This window comes from Carcharodon carcharias, chromosome 16 (genome assembly GCF_017639515.1).
Source record: "Carcharodon carcharias isolate sCarCar2 chromosome 16, sCarCar2.pri, whole genome shotgun sequence".
NCBI lineage: Eukaryota > Metazoa > Chordata > Chondrichthyes > Lamniformes > Lamnidae > Carcharodon > Carcharodon carcharias.
In genome coordinates this window covers 75617191-75637505 of record NC_054482.1, presented here as the reverse complement: position 1 = coordinate 75637505, position 20315 = coordinate 75617191, and the positions used below count along the sequence as shown (strand labels likewise).

General features: G+C 42.9%; 1 protein-coding gene across 1 annotated transcript; it reads left to right on the top strand.

Moving 5' to 3' along the window:
- Positions 1 to 131: 131 nt before the first annotated feature.
- Positions 132 to 16111, top strand: tmem53 (transmembrane protein 53). The gene is made up of 3 exons (XM_041208721.1): positions 132 to 287; positions 8322 to 8413; positions 13244 to 16111. The coding sequence occupies exons 1-3, from the start codon at positions 233 to 235 to the stop codon at positions 13934 to 13936; spliced, it is 840 nt and encodes a 279-aa protein (XP_041064655.1). The 5' UTR covers positions 132 to 232; the 3' UTR covers positions 13937 to 16111.
- Positions 16112 to 20315: the final 4204 nt, after the last annotated feature.

Below are 20315 nucleotides of genomic sequence, written 5' to 3'. Positions count from 1 at the left end.
GGCGTTCGTGTTAGCCAATTACTGCGTAAGAATAGGGAACTGGAGCCTGAGGCGGCCAATCGGTGTCGCGGACTGGGGAAGGGGGGGCGGGCTTTACATGAACTTCCTGTTTGGCGCGGTTGCGAGGGAAGTGAAATGTCTGGCAATAAGGCGGTTCCGGATTGGTTGGTTCCAGTTGTTCCTGGTTAATGGCGAGCTCAGGTGTAAGCGCATAAATAGGGACGATTGAAGGATGGGTGATAAGGATCTGGAATATACTATTGTGTTTCCTGAACCTAGCGATTCAGGTGAAGTTCATTTGGTGTTCCGGTTTGCTGAAAAATTATTTCCTGGCTATCTTTGCACCGGTCGTAGTCCAGGTTCTCTCTTCATGTGGCGGCTTTCCAGATGCATGAGAGTAGCTTCTGAGGCCCTGTTAAGCAGCAGCTAGAGGAGATGATAGCAAGACGTTATTTATTTATATATTTAAGAATTCATTAACTTTGAAGAATTCCACGAGTTGGACCGCTGTCGGGAAGTTGGAAGGCCAAGTGGTTTCAGCGTGTTTAATCCGGACTTTGATCTTGCAAGTCATAATATTGATTTTTGCTGAGTAAAGTTATTTCTTTCCAAAAAACAAAAATACCTGGAAAAACTCAGCAGGTCTGACAGCATCTGCGGAGAGGAATACAGTTGTTTCGAGTCAGAATGACTCTTCAACAGAACTAAGGAAAAATAGAAAAGAGGTGAAATATATGCTGGTTTAAGGTGGGGGGGAGCTGGATAGAGGGCCAGTGATAGGTGGAGATAACCAAAAGATGCCATAGACAAAAACAAAGAGGTGTTGAAGGTGGTGATATTATCTAAGGAATGTGATAATAGGTGACATTAAGGGTAGAAAGCAGGATGAGCAAGGTGCAGATAGCCCTGGTGGGGGGGGGGGGAATCGAAATAGGCTAAAAGGTAGAGATAAAACAATGCATCGAAATACATTTAAAAATAATGGAAATAGGTGGGAAAAGAAAAATTTATATAAATTACTGGAAAAGGGGGGGATCAGAAAGGGGGTGGGGATGGAGGAGAGAGTTCATGATCTAAAATTGTTGAACTCAATATTCAGTCCGGAAGGCTGTAAAGTGCCTAGTCGGAAGATGAGGTGCTGTTCCTCCAGTTTGCGTTGAGTGGAACAATGCATGCAGGCCAAGGACAGACATGTGGGCATGAAAGCAGGGTGGAGTGTTGAAATGGCAAGCAGCAGGGAGGTCTGGGTCATGCTTGCGGACAGACCGAAGGTGTTCCGCAAAGCGGTCACCCAGTCTGCGTTTGGTCCCTCCAATGTAGAGGAACCCGCATTGGGAGCAGTGAATGCAGTAGACTAAATTGAGGGAAGTGCAAGTGAAATGCTGCTTCACTTGAAAGGAGTGTTTGGGCCCTTGGATGGTGAGGAGAAGTGAAGTAAAGGGGTAAGTGTTGCACCTTCTGCGGTTGCATGGGAAGGTGCCGTGGGAGGGGATTGAGGTGTAGGGGGTGATGGAGGAGTGGACCAGGGTGTCCCGGCGGAATGCAGGGGGGACCCTATCATGGTTCTGGGAGGGAGAGGAAGGTGTGAGGGCGGATGTGCGGGAGATGGGCCGGACACGGTTGAGGGCCCTGTCAACCACCGTCATTTTCATTGAGAACTGTCGGCGTGACATCAGTCGTCTCAATTTCTTTGCTCCTCTCACCCACTCTAATCTGTCTCTCTCTGAACTTGCTACACTCCCTTATCTCAGGTCCAACCTTGACATTGTCATCAAACCTGCTGACAAGGGTGTTGCTGTTGTCTGGCGCACTGACGTCTACCTCACAGAGGCTGAGCGTCAACTTGCAGACACTTCCTCCTACCTCCAGCTGGACCATGATCCCACATCTGAACATCAAGCCATTGTTTCCAGGACTGTTACTGACCTCCTCATCTCTGGAGATCTTCGTTCCACAGCTTCCAACCTCATAGTCTCCCAACTCGGACGGCCCGCTTCTACCTCCTACCCAAAATCCGCAAATAGGACCGTCCCAGCAGACCAATCGTGTTAGCCTGATCCTGCCCCATGGAACTCATTTCTTGCCATCTTGACTCCGTTCTCTCTCCCCTTGTCCAGTCCCTTCCCACCTACATCCATGATCACCCTGACACCCTACATCATATCAACAATTTCCAGGTCCCTAGCCCCAACCGCCTCCTCTTCACCATGGACGTCCCTCTACACCTCCATCCCCCACCGGGATGGTCTGATTGCTCTCCGCTTCTTCCTCGAACAGAGGCCAGAACAATCCCCATCCACCACTACTCTCCCCCATCTGGCTGAACTTGTTCTCACACTGAACAATTTCTCCTTAAACTCCTCTCAATTCCTCCAAATAAAAGGTGTGGCTATGGGTACCCACATGGGCCCCAGTTATGCCTGTCTCTTTATGGGGTATGTGGAACATTCCTTGTTCCAGTCCTACTCCGGCCCCCTCCCACGAATCTTTCTCCGGTACATCGATGATTGCTTCAGTGTTGCTTCATGCTCTTGTCTGGACCTGGAAAAATTTATTAATTTTGCTTCCAATTTCCACCCCTCCATCATTTTCGCATGGGTCCATCTCTGATATTCCTTTACCTTCCTTGAAATCTCTGTCTCAATTTCTGGTGATAGACTGACCACCAATATTCATTACAAGCCTACTGACTCCCACAGCTATCTCGACTACAGCTCCTCACCCCACTTCCTGTAAGGACTCCATCCCATTCTCAGTTCCTCCGCCTCCGTCGCATCTTTTCTGATGATGCCACTTTCAAAAACAGTTCCTCTGACATGTCTTCCTTCTTCCTTAACCGAGGTTTTCCACCCATGGTGGTTGACAGGGCCCTCAACCATGTCTGGAATCTGATCTCACACCTTCCTCTCCCCCCGCAGAGCCATGATAGGGTCCCCCTTGTCCTCACTTATCACCCCACCAGCCTCCGCATTCAAAGGATCATCCTCCGCCATTTCCGCCAACTCCAGCATGATGCCACCACCAAACACATCTTCCCTTCACACCCCCCCCCCGTGGCATTCCTCAGGGATCATTCCCTCCGGGACACCCTGGTCCACTCCTCCATCACCCCCTACACCTCAAGCCCCTCCCATGGCACCTTCCCTTGCAACCGCAGAAGGTGCAACACTTACCCCTTTACTTCACCTCTCCTCACCGTCCAAGGGACCAAACACTCTTTTCAAGTGAAGCAGCATTTCACTTGCACTTCCCTCAATTTAGTCTACTGCATTTGCTGCTTCCAATACGGTTTCCTCTACATTGGAGAGACCAAACGTAGACTGGGTGACCGCTTTGCGGGACACCTTCGGTCTGACCGCAAGCATGACCCAGACCTCCCTGTCGCTTGCCATTTCAATACTCCACCCTGCTCTCATGCCCACATGTCCGTCCCTGGCCTACATGCATTGTTCCAGCTCAACGCAAACTGGAGGAACAGCACCTCATCTTCCAACTAGGCACTTTACAGCCTTCCGGACTGAATATTGAGTTCAACAATTTTAGATCATGAACTCTCTCCTCCACCCCCACCCCCTTTCTGATCCCCCCCCCCCCCTTTTTCCAATAATTTATATAGATTTTTCTTTTCCCACCTATTTCCATTATTTTTAAGTGTATTTCCATCCATTGCTTTTTCTCTACCTTTTAGCCTATTTCGATCCCTTCCCCCAACCCCACCCCTGATAGGGCTATCTGTACCTTGCTCGTCCTGCTTTCTACCATTAATGTCACCTATTATCACATTCCTTAGATAATGTTACCACCTTCAACACCTCTTTGTCCTTTTGTCTATGACATCTTTTGGTTATCTCCGCCTATCACTGGCCCTCTATCCAGCTCTACCTGTCCAACCCCCCTTAAACCAGCTTATATTTCACCTCTTTTCTATTTTTCCTTAGTTCTGCTGAAGAGTCATTCTGACTCAAAACGTTAACTGTGTTCCTCTCTGCAGATGCTGTCAGACCTGCTGGGTTTTTCCAGGTATTTTTGTTATTGTTTTGGATTTCCAGCATCCGCAGTTTTTTGCTTTTATTTCTTTCCAGCTATTTGACATTGAGGTTGTTCTCTTTGTCCACAACTGAACAGCGGTTGTACAAGTTATAATGTTTTGCAATTACTTTCAGTGCTTCCATATTTACCTCCTGATTCTAGTTTCAAACATTGTGTTTAGTAAATTAGTTTCTATCAAGTAATATTATTGCTAAAAATGGTGAGACAAGTTTACATAGTGCAACATAGCTTGGGGGGAAATACACCCAAAAAGGCAAAGTTGCATAGTTTTTTTCCCTTTTTTTTTCTATTATTCATTCATGGGATGTGGCATTGCTGGCTAGGCCAGCATTTATTACCCATCCCTGATTGCCCTTGAAAAGGTGGTGTTGAGCTGCTTTCTTGAACTGCTGCAGGCCATGTGGTGTAGGTACAACCGCAATGCTGTTAGGGAGGGAGTTCCAGGATTTTGACCCAGTGACAGTGAAGGAATGGCATATATTTCCAAGTCAGGATGCTGTGTGGCTTGGAGGGGAACTTCCAGGTGGTGGTCCCGTCTGTCTGTTGCCCTTGTCCTTCTCGATGGTAGTGGTTGTGAGTTTGGAAGGTGCTTACTGAGGAGTCTTGGTGAGTTTCTCTAGTGCATCTTATAAATGGTACACACTGCTGCTGTGCATCAGTGGTTGGAGGCAGTGAATGAATGGAGGGGGTGCCAATCCAAGGGGCTGCTTTGGATTGTATTGAGCTTTTTGAGTGATGTTGGAGCTGCACTCACCCAGGCAAGTGGTGAGTATTCCATCATACTCCTGATTTATGCCTTGTAGATGGTGGGCAGGCTTTGGGGAGTCAAGAGGTGAGTTACACTGTGTAGGATTCTTAGCCTCTGACCTGCTATTTTAGCCACAGTATTATGTGGCTGGTTCAGTTCAGTTTCTGGTCAGTGGTAACCCCCCCAGGATGTTAATAGTGGGGGATTCAGTGATGGTAATGTCATTGAATGTCAAGGGGCAATGGTTGGATTCTCGTTGCAGATGGCTATTGCCTGGCATTTGTGTGATGCAAATGCCACTTGTCAGCCCAAGCCTGAATATTGTCCAGGTCTTGATGCACTTGGACATGGACTGCTTCAGTGTCTGAGGAGTTGCGAATGGTGTTGAACATTATGCAATCATCACCGAACATCCGCACTTAAGTACTGTTGCTGGAATATTGTCGGGGCCCATAGCCTTGGCAGTATCCATTGCCTTCAGCCATTTCATGATATCATGTGGAGTGAATTGAATCTGTGATGCTGGGGACCTCCAGTGGAGGTCAAGGTGGATTATCCACTCAGCACTTCTGGCTGAAGATTGTAACACATGTTTCAGCTTTATCTTTTGCATGCTGGGCTTACAGTTGGTCATTTTTTCCATTACAATACAATGCTGGGCTAGAATACGCCAATCCTTTTGAAAGAAGCTGTAGCAGACTTGAGTTCATCGAGTGTGCAGCTGGTTTCATCATGCATTATCAGATCTGGTTGCGCCACATCAAGCACTATACAACCTTGGTCTTCTTTGCCAAAATCACCGATTACTGTGGGATCCATCCTGGAAAGCAAGGAGAAGTTCAGCTTCATTTTCCATGAATATCTGTTGTCTTAAGACTCTCACCCATGTTTCCTTCTCCTTCACCTGCAGATGTTAGGAGCTCATTGTACCTTTTTCTAATGAGAATTATTACTGTTCTCGCCAATCTTCCTTTCTGTGTAAGCATCTCAAATTTCTTGTTTCTTGTGTCATCAAGAGAATTTCAGATCCTATTCATTACTTTGAAGTAATTGTTTTACCAGCTCCTGTGAATTTTTTGTCTTACTCTTACTTGAACAGACTGAAGTGATCATTTTTTTTTTAAATGACAATTAGGAGCAGAAACCTTAGCTGATCAGTTCAATGTCTCATCTTAAAAACAGTGCTGCTGACAATGCAGCTCTTCAGTACTGCATTAAGTGTCAGCCTAGATTATGTGGTCAAGTCCTAGTTTGGAGCTTGAACTCAACATTCTGATTTGGAGGTGATGACAACTGAGTCAAGATGACTCGTATAATACAACCACATGAGAGTGCAACCCTGTTGACTTCAGTGTCTCTGGGATAAGAAAGGAGGTACCAGTAAGGATTTCTATTCCTGATGTAAAATAGAAAATGCTAGAAATATTCAGCATGTCAGACAGCATCCGTAAAGACAGCAACGTATTTCAGGTTAATGACCTTTCACGACAAGTGGGAAAAGTTAAAGATGTAATGGGTTTTAAGCAAGTGCATAGGCATGGGAATTGGGGGAAGGGAGGAGAGGAATGAGCAGAGGGATCAGTGGAAGGGTGGAAATAATACAAGACAGCGGTAGTTATGATCTAAAATTGCCCTCTGCCCACAGCCTCCTACACTGTTCCAATGAAGCTGAATGCAAGCTTGAGGAGTAGCACCTCATTTTTCTGTTAGACACTTTACAGCCTTCTGGACTCAACAATGAGTTCAACAATTTCTGATCATAACCACAACTCTTTTTTTTGTACAGTAGTTGCTGCTAATGATTCTGCTTTTGTCATTTTCAGCTTCTCTATACCTATCTTTTGCTCCTTTTCTTGTCCCATTACCACTCCCTCTTTTGCCTTGCACCGTCATCCTTTTTGTCATTTCATGTCTCTTGCCTTCCACCTTATCTTTTGTTCTTTTCTTTCCTCCCACCTTTTTCCTGCCTCTGTACTGAAACCTTTTTATGTTTGTAACTTTGCTTCCAGTTCTGATGAAAGGCCATTGACCTGAAACCTTAGACCGGAATTCACAGTCAGCAGTGAAGCAATGGTGCTCGCCACTGATTTCAAAGAGAGCTACTCACAATGATCTGTTGTTTTCCATGGCTTTGATAACATTAGTTTGAATCTAGTTCCAATTCATAGGGATTTCTGGCATCCAGGAATGTAATGTCATCAAGCATGATAAGCAGCCAATCACTTAGAAGTATTCTTATAGTCAGCAAACCAGAAAGTAAAATGCACTGAATATTCATCACTTTTGATTACATTTTAGTGTGGAATAAATGATTGGGACATGCATTTGGGATTAAGGTGGAAGCTGAAACATCTGAAACTTAAAAAAATTAAAAATACGTGAAATTTTTTTAACAATGGTGAAATTTCACATTCCACAGATATAAAATTAGTCTTTCAGGGTCAGAGAGGTTCTTGAGCTGTAAATATGAACTTAGTATGTAATTGAAAATCCAGTCACCCCTCATTCCCAAATAATCTTTTCAAAGGTTTTTACAGTGAGGTAGCGTAAAGTGAAAAGTTCTTGCCATTCAGTGATTTCTACTTCATTACGGTCTGTGGAAACTTCAGGATTGCACCCTCTGGAGAAGGGTAGAAGCACTCGCTGCAACTTATGGACTTCATGTTTAACTGTGCATGTGCAGACTCCAGAGGTTACTACCAGTTTCAGAGGAGTAATGATGGGGCATGTGTGCTACAGCAAAATCCCATGAATTCTAGTTCTATCCCACAGATGCTGCCTGACCTGAATAATTCAAGAATTTTTTTGTTTTTATTTCGGATTTCCAGTATCTAATATTTTTCTTTTCTATTCCTGATTATTTGTAGTTCAATGCCTTCTATGAATAGTGGGCAGCATATAGAATTTTTGGTTTCACTTTACTTGATTTGACCCATTTGATTTAACCTTGTTTTTGGTAAAAATCTTTTTAGGTGGCAAAGCATCCTCTGGAATTTAGAGGCACTGTCTCTTTACGTATCACAGTAGAAATAGGCTTGTTTGTTCCTACAACTCCACTGGCTGCCCTATAATAGGTGAAAAGAGAATTTGGCTGAGCTATGTCATCTTCGAGCTCAAATAGTTTCTGAACACTTGCTGTCTTGGCTCACAATTCGGTTCTTATACAAATGGTCATTACTCTTCCATCTCCCCAGTTAATTTAATGCTAAATGATGCAAATGATTTTTGCACTGTGAATTTGATTAGGACTATATAAAGTAATATCTGAGTCTTGCATTTATAAGAATTGACTTTAATTCCATCATCTAAGTGAAATGAAACCTAAATACTCAAAAGGAAAATATTGTAAGCAACTAATTACTCTTTAATAGTTCAGTGATTGTAATTGTTCGTGAAGGACTCGTTTTTAACAAAGCCAGACTTCTCATAGGAATTGGAATAGAACTTACACTATAATATTGAGCAAATATCAGTGTTAGGTTTGCTATTCTATCGTGCACATATAACTTTTTGTGTATTTTAGGCTTTAAAGAAAACCCAGTGATAATTCTGTTGGGTTGGGGTGGCTGCCAAGACAAGCATTTAGCAAAATACAGCTATATCTACAAAAATCAGGTTGGTGTTGTGGAAAATGGCTTCTTTTCATGTGTTTATTTTACAGCATACTCTTTGAAAAATTGCTCCACATTTAATTGTGGTTATCATGATGCTATTAACACTTTTCAAGTTGTGTGCATGTCTAAATTTTAAAAGCTACCAAATGTAAGAGAGGCTGATTCTTTTCTTCAATAATGAACTCAACAGCTGGCATAAAAACAAAACATTCTAGAAACACTCAGCAGATCAGGCAGGATTTGTGGACAGTCGAAACATAAGGCAACATTTCAGGTTGTTGATCATTTTCCAGTTCTGATGTAAGGGCATCAACCTGAATACTAGAAATGAAGGGAGAATATTGTAAGCAACTAATTGCCCTTTAATAGTTTGATTGTAATTGTTTGGGAAGGACACCTATTTAACAAAGCCAGACTTCTCATTGGAATCTGAATGTTTCTTTCTCTACAGTTCTGCCTGACTTGCTAAGTGTTTCCAACACTATCTGGCGCTATTCCAAATTTCCAGCATCTGCAGCATTTTGCTTTTTGTCAATCGTTGGCAAGTGTAGAAGGTGCAAAGCATGTAATGAACCGATATTGGTTGAATTTACCTTTGTCCGCTTCTACCAATAGGCATGTCCCTCATAAGTCTTCCTGTGCAACTTGTTTTCTGCAGCTCATCCACAATGATTTGATATAACTAAAGGAAAATCAGACTATGGTGAGAACAAAAAGTACTTATAATTATTAAAGGATACAGCACAGAAGAAGGACATTCAGCCTATTGTGCTTGTCCCAGCTTTTTGAAAGGGCTATCCAATTAGTCCCACTCCACCACTGTTTCTCCTGGTGTTTATCCGATTCCCTTTCAAAAATTGTTATTGAATCTATTTCCACAACCTCTTCAGACAGTGCAATCCAGATCAAAACATTTTCTCTTGCCATTTCCCCGGAATTTTAATTAGTGTTGCTTGTTTTAAAGGGAGTCACTGGTTCATTCCCCAGATTACAATTGGACTACTTAAATTAGTATTAAAATATTGCCGACTTCAATATTATTCCTTCCTGGAATTTTGATAGTATTTCTTCCTTTTAAGACCATAAGACATAGGAGCAGAAGTAGGCCAATTGGCTCATCGAGTCTGTTGTGCCATGCAATGAGATCATAGCTGATCTGATAATCCTCAACTCCACTTTCCTGCCTTCTCCCCATAACCCTTGATTCCCTTACTGACTTAAAAATCTGTCTATCTCAACCTTGAATATACTTAATGACCCAGCCTCTACAGCCCTCTGCGTAAATAATTCCACGGATTCACTACCCTCTGAAAGGATAAATTCCTCCTCATCTCAGTCTTAAATGGGTGACCCCTTACTCTGAGATTGTGCTCTCTGGCCCTAGACTCTCCCACAAGGGGAAACAACCCCTCAGCATCTACCCTGTCAAGCCTCCTAAGAATATTATATGTTTCAATAAGGTCAGCTCTCATTCTTCTAAACTCCAATGAGTACAGGCCCAACATACTTAATATCTCCTCATAAGAAAATCCCTCCATGCCTGGGATCAACTAAGTGAACTTTCTCTGGACTACCTCCAATGCCAGTATATCTTCCCTTAGATAAGGGGACCAAAACTGTTCACAGTATTCTAGGTGTGGTCTAACTAGTGCTCTGTATAGTTTTAGCAAGACTTCCCTATTTTTATACTCCAACCCTTTGAAATAAAGGCCAACATTCCATTTGCTTTCCCTATAACCTGTTGAACTTGTATGTTAGCTTTTTGTGATTCATGCACAAGGACCCCCAAATTCCTCTGCTGTAGCTTTCTGTGCCTTTTTCCATTTAAATAATATTCAGCTGCCCTATTCTTCCTGCCAAAGTGCATAACCTCACATTTTCCCACATTATCTTCCATCTGCCAAGTTTTTGCTCACTCACTTAAACTGTCTATATCCCACTGTAGACATCCTCACCACTTGCCTTCCCACCTATTTTTTGCATCATCCGCAAAGTTGGTGATGGTACATTTGCTTCCCTCATCCAAGTCATTAATATATATTGTAAATAATTGTGGCCCCAGCACTGATCCCTGTGACATTCCACTAGTTACAGGTTGCCATCCTGAAAGTGCCCCCCTTATCCCATCCCTGTCCTTCCATTAGTTAGCCAATAGGGAGATCCACAGGATGATAACAGTGGGAATAATTTCTCTATCTACTGTATATGATTGTTTTAATAACTTTGATCAAATAACCCCATAACCTTCTAAATTCCAAGCAATATTACCCTAGCTTGTCTAGTCTCTCCTCGTAATTTAATCCTTAGAGTCGAATTATCATTCCATAAATTTACATTACACTTCCTCCCAAGGCAAATATATTTTTCCTAAGGTGTGGAGCCCAGACATCTCTCAGTATTCCAGATGGGGTCCAATGAGGGCTTCATAAAGCTGTTAGCAAATGCGGAAAGTGATAATGATTGTTCACTGGCAGACTACAAGGGGTTAGTGCATGGGAGTGCAGACATTTGGCCAGGTTATCAGGTGCACCCCATGAAAATCAGCAAGAAAGAAAAATGCGTGTTGGTTGCTGCTCATAAGGAGAAAGTAGTGGGTACTTCAGTCAGCCCATTGAAGAATTCCAAGCAAGGCACAGCTGGTGAGCTATAGGCTTATTGAACATTGAGATGGCAGCAGAAGAGTAGGATGGCAGAAGAAGTGAAGAGGACATGAGGTTGCAGGTGGATATAGGTTGAATGAGTAGGCAAAGATCTGGCAAATGGAGTTTAATGTGGGAAAATGTGAAGTTCACTTTGGCAGGGAAAACAAAAAAAGCGGAGTATTAACTTATATGGAGAAAGGCTGCATAATTCTGAGGTACAGAGGGATTTAGGTGTTCTAGTATATAAGTCACAAAGTTAGTATGCAGGTACAGCAAGTAATTAAGGCTCAGGGAATGCTATCCTTTGTTACGAAAGGGATTGAACATAAAAGTAAGGATGTTATGCTTCAGTTATGTGGGGCATTGGTGATATTGCATCTCGAATACTATGTGCAGCTTTGGTCCCCTTATTTAAGGAAGGAGGTAAATGCATTGGAGACGATTCAAAGGAGGTTTACTAGATTGATACCTGGAATGAGTGGGTTGTCTTATGAGGGAAGGTTGGACAGACGGCTTGTTTCCACTGGAGCTTAGAGTGAGGGGCGATTTGATTGAAGTATACAAGATCTTGAACAGCCTTGACAAGTTGGACATGGAAAGGATGTTTCCTCTTGTGGGTGAGTCCAGAACTAGGAGACACTTTTAAAATTAGGGGTTGCCCTTTTAAGACAGAGATGAGAAATTTTTTTGAGGGTTGTGCGATTTTGGAATTCTCTGCCTCAGAAGGTGGTGGAGGTGGAATCGTTGAATATTTTTAAGGCAGAGGTAGATAGATTCTTGTTAGGCAAGGGAATCGAAGGTTATCGGGTTTAGATGAGAATGTAGAAATTGAAACACAAGATCAGCCATGATCTTATTGAATGGCGGAGCAGGCTTGAGGGGCTGAATGGTCTACTCCTGTTCCTATTTCTTGTGTAAGAATGGTAATGGGTTGGAGTAGAAGTTTTGGTGGCAGAGCACTTCGGAGGGAAGAAATCAAAGCTAGCAGTAAGGGGAGTGATAGAAAAGGAAAGCGAGTGGAGCAAAGGGGTCAAAAAGGTGGGGGGGAAGGGGAAGTATAAATAATGGCCCTGTAACTTAACTGCACATACATGCACACACACACTCTTCAGGTTACATTGACATGACAAAAATTGAAAGACATGCCCTGGTCATAAATTTTAAAAAAAACCTTCCCCCTTGCCTTATTTACATTTTACCAAATGCATCAAAATGTATTACACTCAGTACCATAAAGTTACAATATTTAATTAACCTCCTGTTAGAACACATGCATAACTTCACTTGATCAACAGTAACTCCACAAAAACAAGCCTCACACCTTTAATCAGTTCCTTTCTGTGAATTTACAGAACTGGGAACGGCATTGATCTCTGGTGTGTGCTGAGTTCTCAGTTCTTTTACTGGGTAATATGTTGTTGGTTAGTTAGATAATGAGTATAAGCAGACAAACGTTTTAGTGAGGCACAGTCTGATGCAGTTTAACTAAGCTTCTTTATTTTGCAGACAGCAAGTGAGTTTACAGGCTATCAGTTAAAGCAACCATTTCTTCCATGCAATCACAGTTGTCTTCTTGAAAAAGTAGTAAACCACATGTCTTATCCCTTTCATGGATTGACTTGCTTTTTTTACAGCATTACCTTTCTTTTGAAGCAAGTTCCCAATGCGCAAACTAATCTTCTGCATCTTAGCCTTCAGCTCAAGACCTGCACCTTGCAGCCTGTTGCACAGAGAGTCTGTCTCTCATCTGCTCTCTCAGCAAGTTGTAGGGCTGTGCCTTTAGCTCCTCTTCCCCCTGCCCCCCGCAAAGAATTTGCGTGTAAACCAAACCAACAACCGCCTCTTCTCAGAATATATTCTCAGAAGATACTTAATTCTTGATGCACATGAACAGAATTATTCCCAAAATAAGCATGATAATTTTGATAGACCATCTATAATGAGACTTTGAATTTCCCAGTTGTGGTGGACCACAGTGAGAAAAATTAGCTATTTACCATATTAAACTGCCCCACCCCCCTCCCTTGACTCAGAGGCTAGATTTTTAAACCTCTCCAAATTTAATTTCCACTCTGGGATGAGTGGAACTTCAACACTCTCTTCCTTGCTTAAAGAACATGTTTACTTTGAGATAGTAATAAATGTCTTTTGTATATTGTATTAAAATCTATTTACTTTACTTGTTTCAGGGTTGTATAGTTCTCAGATATACTGTTCCATGGCGTCAGATATTTTTCCCTGGAACCTTCAGCAAAAATCTTCATTGCACTGCAAGAAAACTCTTAGATCTCCTGTTTGACATTGGCATAGAAGAGCATCCGATCATGTTCCACGTTTTCAGTAATGGTGGATGCGTGCTTTACCGCCACGTTGTTGAGCTCCAATGTAACAAAACTGAAACTTATTTCACCAAGTTAAATGTAATAGGAACCATTTTTGATAGTGCACCTGGAAACAAGAACCTCCAGGGTGGCATCCGTGCGCTGTATACAGTCTTGGGTTCTTCAGTCAGTGTTTTTGTGAAGTGCATTACTATTCCTGCTTTTGTCTTGATTGTACTTCTTAAGGCTGTGCTTTATCCAATAACACAGCTTGTCTCCTTGTCATGCTATGATGCTTTGAAGGTGGACCCATCAAGGTGGCCTCAACTTTTCTTGTATTCAAAAGCAGATAAGATAATTCTTCAAAAGGATATAGAGGCAATGATTAAAGTTAGAAAACTGTTAGATATTCAAGTACAATGTGTGGATTTTAACACATCACAGCATGTAAGCCACTTTAGAGAATTCCCTGATGAGTATTCCACAAAGTGCATCAGTTTCCTCAAAGAATGTGTTCAGAAAGCACCTTTGTCTAGATTGTTTGACAAAAAAAAAATTTAATGCAATGACTAATTCAAAGTCCAAGGCAGCAGCCAAGGACAACAATTGGACTCTGTGTCCCTGGGCTAGGTGCTGAGGGGGGTTGCTGGGGATGAAATCAGCCTGTATTCTGCTTCTGTTTGTTATTTAATGACTCCTGCTGGAAAGTACACTTGTAAATTTTGGGCGACAATATCATTAAGCTTAGTTATGGTACCCTTCATGGTTGAGTAACCTGCTGGCACTGGTTGTCTCAGCTAGTGTGAAAAATAGCTCCTTGGGTGCAATCAGAGGGTTGATGTCACCCAACACATCAGCATCTTCAAAATGGGATGGCAGAATTAGGAGAGCATGAAGTTTTTAAAAATCCCAAGTCTCAGACAGGATATGCCGATAATCATTGGAAAGATTTTGCACTTTTATTTTTGGAGATTTTGCACAAAGGTTTTGGAAAAGTAGCAAAAGTTGTATAATGTCAGATCCAACGCCCATATTATGTTTGATGTAGTTTATGTTCTGATAATGTAAGATCAACCAATCATTAGCTTGTTTTTATTTGTATAATGGAAGCAAATACTTTTAGTTTCTAATAATTTGTGTATTAAAATAGTATTCCCAGTGTAATATTTTTCTGAATGGTTTACAGGAATTGGGAAGATTTTAAAATGAATTTTCATGATATGAACATAGCTGGCAAGGCCAGAATTTACTGCCCATCTCTTGTTGGACCTGGGAAGGTGGTGGTGGTCCTTCTTGAATGCTGCATTCTATGTGACGTAGCTTAATGATGTAAGGTAGGGAGTTCTGGAATTTTGATCTGCAATAATGAAGACAGGAAAATACTTGTCCAAAGCAGGAAGGGTGTGACTTGGAGGTGATGGTGTTCATGTGCACCTGAAAGCCTTGCCAGGAAGTTGTGGAATTGAGAGGTGTTGTCAAAGAAACCTTGGCAAGTTGCTGTGCTGCATTCTGTAGATTATGTGTACCATGGCTGCAGTATGTACATAATTTGATACAATGTGAAAAGAGCTAAATAATTTCTCATTTATTCAATTCCCTATGTCTCCTGCCACCTCAGGCCCTACAATCCCCCAAGATCTCTGTGCACTTCTAATCTGGCCTCTTGTCTAACCCTATGTTAAACACTCTACTATTGGTGACCATCCCCTCAATTGCCTGGGTTTTGGGTTTTTGAATCATGACCCTCATCCCAAGCTTTTCTACCTTTCACTTCTTTATGATGCTCCTTAAAACCTACCTCTTTGACTCTGCTTTTGGTCACTGTGCTATTATCTCTGTGGCTCAGTGTCAAATCTTGTTTGGCAATGCACCTGTGAAGTCTTAGGACATTTTACTATGTTAAAGATGCTATATAAATGCAACTTATTGTGTTGTTTTGCCTCTGGATAAGTTGGCTGAAAACATGTCATCCAGAGTTTTACACATCGTTATAACTGCAAGCAGGTTTTGTCCAGTAGCATCTCCAGCCTATACAGTGGTCCTGCACTGCATCTTAGAACTACTGAGGAACAAAAACTATTGTCTGCAGCTTTTATGTTGGAAAAGTTCGTGGTTCTTTTTGTAGTGGATTTTTTTTTGCCACTGTTATTGATGTCAACTTCTGGCATTGAAGCATGATTTATTATTTTTCTTAACTGCCTTAGCTGCTGTTGTTTGACATCCCCCTTATTTCTGGCCTCTTGCTTATTTCTGATTTTTTTTAAAATCAGGATTTGCACATTTGACAGCAGTCACATATGATCTTTTATCAGCATTTTGCTCTGATGAATGCCACATGCCACAAATTGGCTTAAGCTTCAATTGGTGTGTCTCATCCTGTCATTCAAGGCATAGTATTACAATAATGCAGCAAGAAATATCCTCCCTATCTTTTAGATTCTGTCACTTGGAGTAGTTGGATTTGATGGACTTTTACTGTTTTTTAATGGAATACATGGATTTCACCCTTTTTCTTGCTTAATCGTTTTTCACTTTGTCTTTTTTTTCTCGCTTCCTTTTACTCTCTCTTTCAGATTGATGATGAATTTTTACAATAGGAACCTGTAACTCTGATCTAGGCTGGCCACCATGTTCTCACAGATTGCTCAGAACATTTACTAGTAACTTTCTTTTTTGTTTCCCCTTGGTAACTGAAATTGTTCCTGCCCAAAATAAAGATCTAAACAAAATAATAAATATAAATTGTGAAATATATTTTATTTTATCAGTAAACTTGGACTTTTAACGTATCGGTTCAAGTTTTTACTTGGCAACCATTGCGCGCTTCAAAGATCTAGAACTGGATTTGATATTTTTGCCCAGATATTTGATTTTATGGGCTAAATTTGGATTGTGCGGTATCCCTAATTTCCCAGAATGCACCAGTGCCATTCAGTCAGCTTTAACGGTTGCTGCTCAAATTTGGGGGAAAAAACTAAAGGTAAATTTCATAATAGATTACTTTGAGTGTGTTCTTTGAAAAGAGGAGATTTGTGATTTGGGGGAAAAAAGACCAGAGGCCAGGAAAAAAGGCAGACAAATTAGCACTGTCAGCAAGCATGCAGTTCCCTAGCTCCATTCCAGGCCATTTTACAGCTGTGGGATGGGGGTGTGGGCCAGCAAGGCTACCTGCCCGCATGCAGTAGGTAGCCAGCCTGGCTGATTAAATGCTTACTAAAGCTGCCTGGAGCAGCCTCCTGCTTGGAGAGGTCCTCCCTGTCTACCTGGGTGCAGCAGTAGCTGCAGGTTCCCTGACCTCACCCTGTGTTGTGACCTGGCTGCAAAAAACATTTTTTTTTTATAGTTCAAAAAATTGAAGAGAAGAAGCCTCTGTTTTGAAGCGCCGTCTCCTTCATTACCTGCCATCATAGCCTACTGCTCCTTTCAAGCTGCAAGGCCTCTGATTAATTCTCCAACTTCGCGAGATCACTCGCTGACATTAATTGGACAGTGAGCCATCCTCTGGCCATTAATTGGCTGTTCCAGAGTGGAATCTTCCGTTTTGCAGCATATGTTTGGTGGCAGAAGCAGAAGTGAGTGATTTCTGGGGGTACAGCCCACCTGGCCATGCGTGATCTCGCACTGTTCAGCTTATTCCACATGCATGAGAGTGGGGCGCAATGAATTTTGCAGCGGGGTGACATGTAGTCCCTGTTCCCACTATTACCTCATGAGATCGAAAGTCCTGGCATCCTGTTAAAAGGGCACCCAGAGAGCCATTCACTCACTGCGAAACAGGAACATCAGTCTGGCTGTCATGCAAGATTCTGCATCGACCAGGATGTCCCAGAGATGACAATGTGTGGCCCCAGAATTCAATGATGCCTTCCTGCAGGTTATCCTCCAGGCCATCTTAGAATAAAAGTTCTGGAGCAGTCTCAGGGTAACAGTCCGGTGAGCACATCACTGACATGGGCTCAAAACTGGCAGAGGAAGAGGAGAGCCGAGGTCTGACACGGAGCGCTGCTGGTCTCACGCTCATGCAGATGATAAGCCTCTGGATTTGATCATAAGAGACATGTTGGAGATGCAGAGACAGGCAGGGGGTCATCAGGCAGAGATGACAAAGGCCACGTGCAGACTGGACCAAAGGCTGGAGAAGACTGACCACATTCTGTCTGCCATTGTGGTTCTGGTTTGCCAGCGCTTGCCTGCTTCCATAGATAGGGCAGCAGCCAGTTTAGAGACCCAGGTCTAGCAGAACACAGTAGCTGCCAGATATGCATTCAGACCCATGCTCTGCAGTGCAGCATGGCTAGGTGAGTGGAGGATGGTGCATCTCAATCCCCCTCCAGATGTCCCTTCTCAAACAGCCAGGGAGCTGCCATCACGCATCCACAGGGAGATGCGCCAACAAGCCACCCTAGGGGCTTCATCCCAGGACACTCTAAGGGTGCCCTGCGACTCAACCTCCTCTGCCAGTGACCCCATCACCTCCAGCAGGTCTGGCTGAGGGTGCAACAGTGCCTGTGCAGGTGACCCTAGGCAGGTTGGGGCCCTTTTAGGCCTTGGGCCACCAGAGGGCACTCACCAGTCAGCAAGCTGCCTCGCCCCTGTTATGGATGTTGGGGCTGCACCTAGATGTAGTAATAGGAAAACAAAGATAAAGAAGCTTTAAAGGCACGCAGGTGGCATGGGTGTATAACCAATATATATTGTTAGGAACTAGAGTTTAATTAAGCTATATTTGTATTTGTGGGTGTTAGGGATGAGTTTTAGCTTTAAGTTTAAGATTAATTTGTGTTTCTGTATTGGTTTATTAAGAAAGGAGGAACTGGAGTTTTAGTTTAACTTCAAAATATGCCTGTATTTTAATGAAGGTTTACAACTCTTGAAGGGGAGTTAAAGCAAACAAACACAAGGTAGAAAAAACTGCTGTTGCCTAGCAACAGGGCTCCAGAGCGAGAGGACCCTTCCCCCCCGCCCCCCAAAAGATTCAAACCAAAAGCGATCTGAGTTCAGTTGGTCATTTTGCTCTTAAACTGCTCCTTTCACCTTAAGTCCCTGTGTAGCTGACACACTGGCAGACTGCTGAGGAGAATAAGTCTAAGAATCTTACTTTAACTTTAGAGCAACTAATCTAACAGTGAATGTCGAGTGATTTCTGGAACTCGAGGGAGACACCAAGTTGTCAGCAATCTACTGGGAGAGGGAACTGCAGGGAGCAAGTCCTAAAGGAAAAAGAGGAAGGCCCAAGAATCCCTTTAAGTTAAGTCAAAGGACAAGGGCAGGAATCTGGAAATGGTCCTGTTAAGAGTGAAAAGCAGAGGAAGGCTCCAAATTCAAGGGAGAAAGCTGCAGGATGCAGCCTTAAAGCAAAACAGGCTTGCACGAGGCCAGAAGATCCAAGGAGACAGCAGAAGATCTGTAAATTATTTACTACAGTCATGTGAAGCAGTGGTGTTCTGTTGGCACAGCTGACTTAGAGTGAGCGCAAAGAAGGAAGCTTGAATGCACATTGAATCCAGGGGGGAGGAACACTGGAAGGAGAGTTCAAAACCCTGGAGGTGGACCCTTGTGGAAGGCGTCTGAGAGAAAGCGTTTTGGAGAAGATCCCAAGTGAGTTCTTGGAGAGTGGAGGTTGGAAACCCTCATGTGAAAGATGGAGTTCAGTGAGACCAGTTGGCTCACGGTGTGACAAGTGTCTGGGGGGAGTTGATGAGATCCATAACATCTTTTTGGGATGGCATCTGCCACATGGTTTCAGTGTGGTGTGCCTGACCACATATCACCTTGTAGTTTACATTGTGTACTTACTGTGTATAAGATAGTGTTTGTAACTTGTGTTATTCTCACAAATCTGTAAATGTCAGTAAATATATAGTTGTGGGTGAAGGAGTATTGTAATATAATTCATCTTGTTTAATACATGTTTTATTCTTTTGTTAAAAGGTCATCAGCTGACTCCTGCCAATTTTGAATCCACCTCATCAAATTAGCCTGTATCCCATGTGCATTTGCCTTCTTTATAAGTCCCCCATGTGGGACCTTGTCAAAGGCTTTGCTGAAACCCATATAAACTTACATCAACTGCACTACCCTCATTTACACACCTGGTCACCTCCTCAAAAAATTCAATCAAATTTGTTAGGCATGACCTCCCTCTGACAATGCCATGCTGACTATTCCTGATCAAACCTTGCCTCTCCAAGTGGAGAGCGATTCTATCCTTCAGAATTTTCTCCAATAGTTTCCTTACCACTGACATGAGACTCAGTGGCCTGTAGTTCCCTGGCTTAACTCTACAGCCCTTCTTAAATAGCGGAACCACATTAGCTGTTCTCCAGTCCTCTGGCACCTCCCCTGTGGCCAGAGAGGAATTAAAAATTTGGGTCAGAGCCCCTGTGATCTCCTCCCTTGCCTCTCTCAGCAGTCTGGGACACAGATCATCCGGACCTGGAGATTTGTCCACTTTTAAGCCTGCCAGCACCTCCAATACCTTGTCACTCCCTATATCAATTTGCTCAAGAACCTCACAGTCTCTCTCCCCGAGTTCGATACCTTCATCCTCATTCTCTTGGGTGAAGACGGATGTGAAGTATTCATTTAACACTCTATTGATGTCCTCTGGCTCCACCCATAAATTGCCCCCTTGGTCCCTAATGGGCCCTACTCTTTCCCTGATTATCCTCTTCCCATTGATATAGCAGCTTGAAGGACTGGCGTATTATCTCATGAGATGAGAATGAGTAGGATGGGCCTATGTGCTGGACTTTGCCAAAGATGGTGAGGCTGTCCATGTGAAGCATCAAGAGGTCTTGCAGGGTCCATGCAGGAAAGACATTTAACTTGGCTGAGGTGTCCAGAATGATGGAGCACAGTTTCACAGTGATACTAAGGCCTTCTAGGATAGATTTGTAGGGGTCTTTGCAATTGGAGGGTCTGGAGAAGGTACTCAATA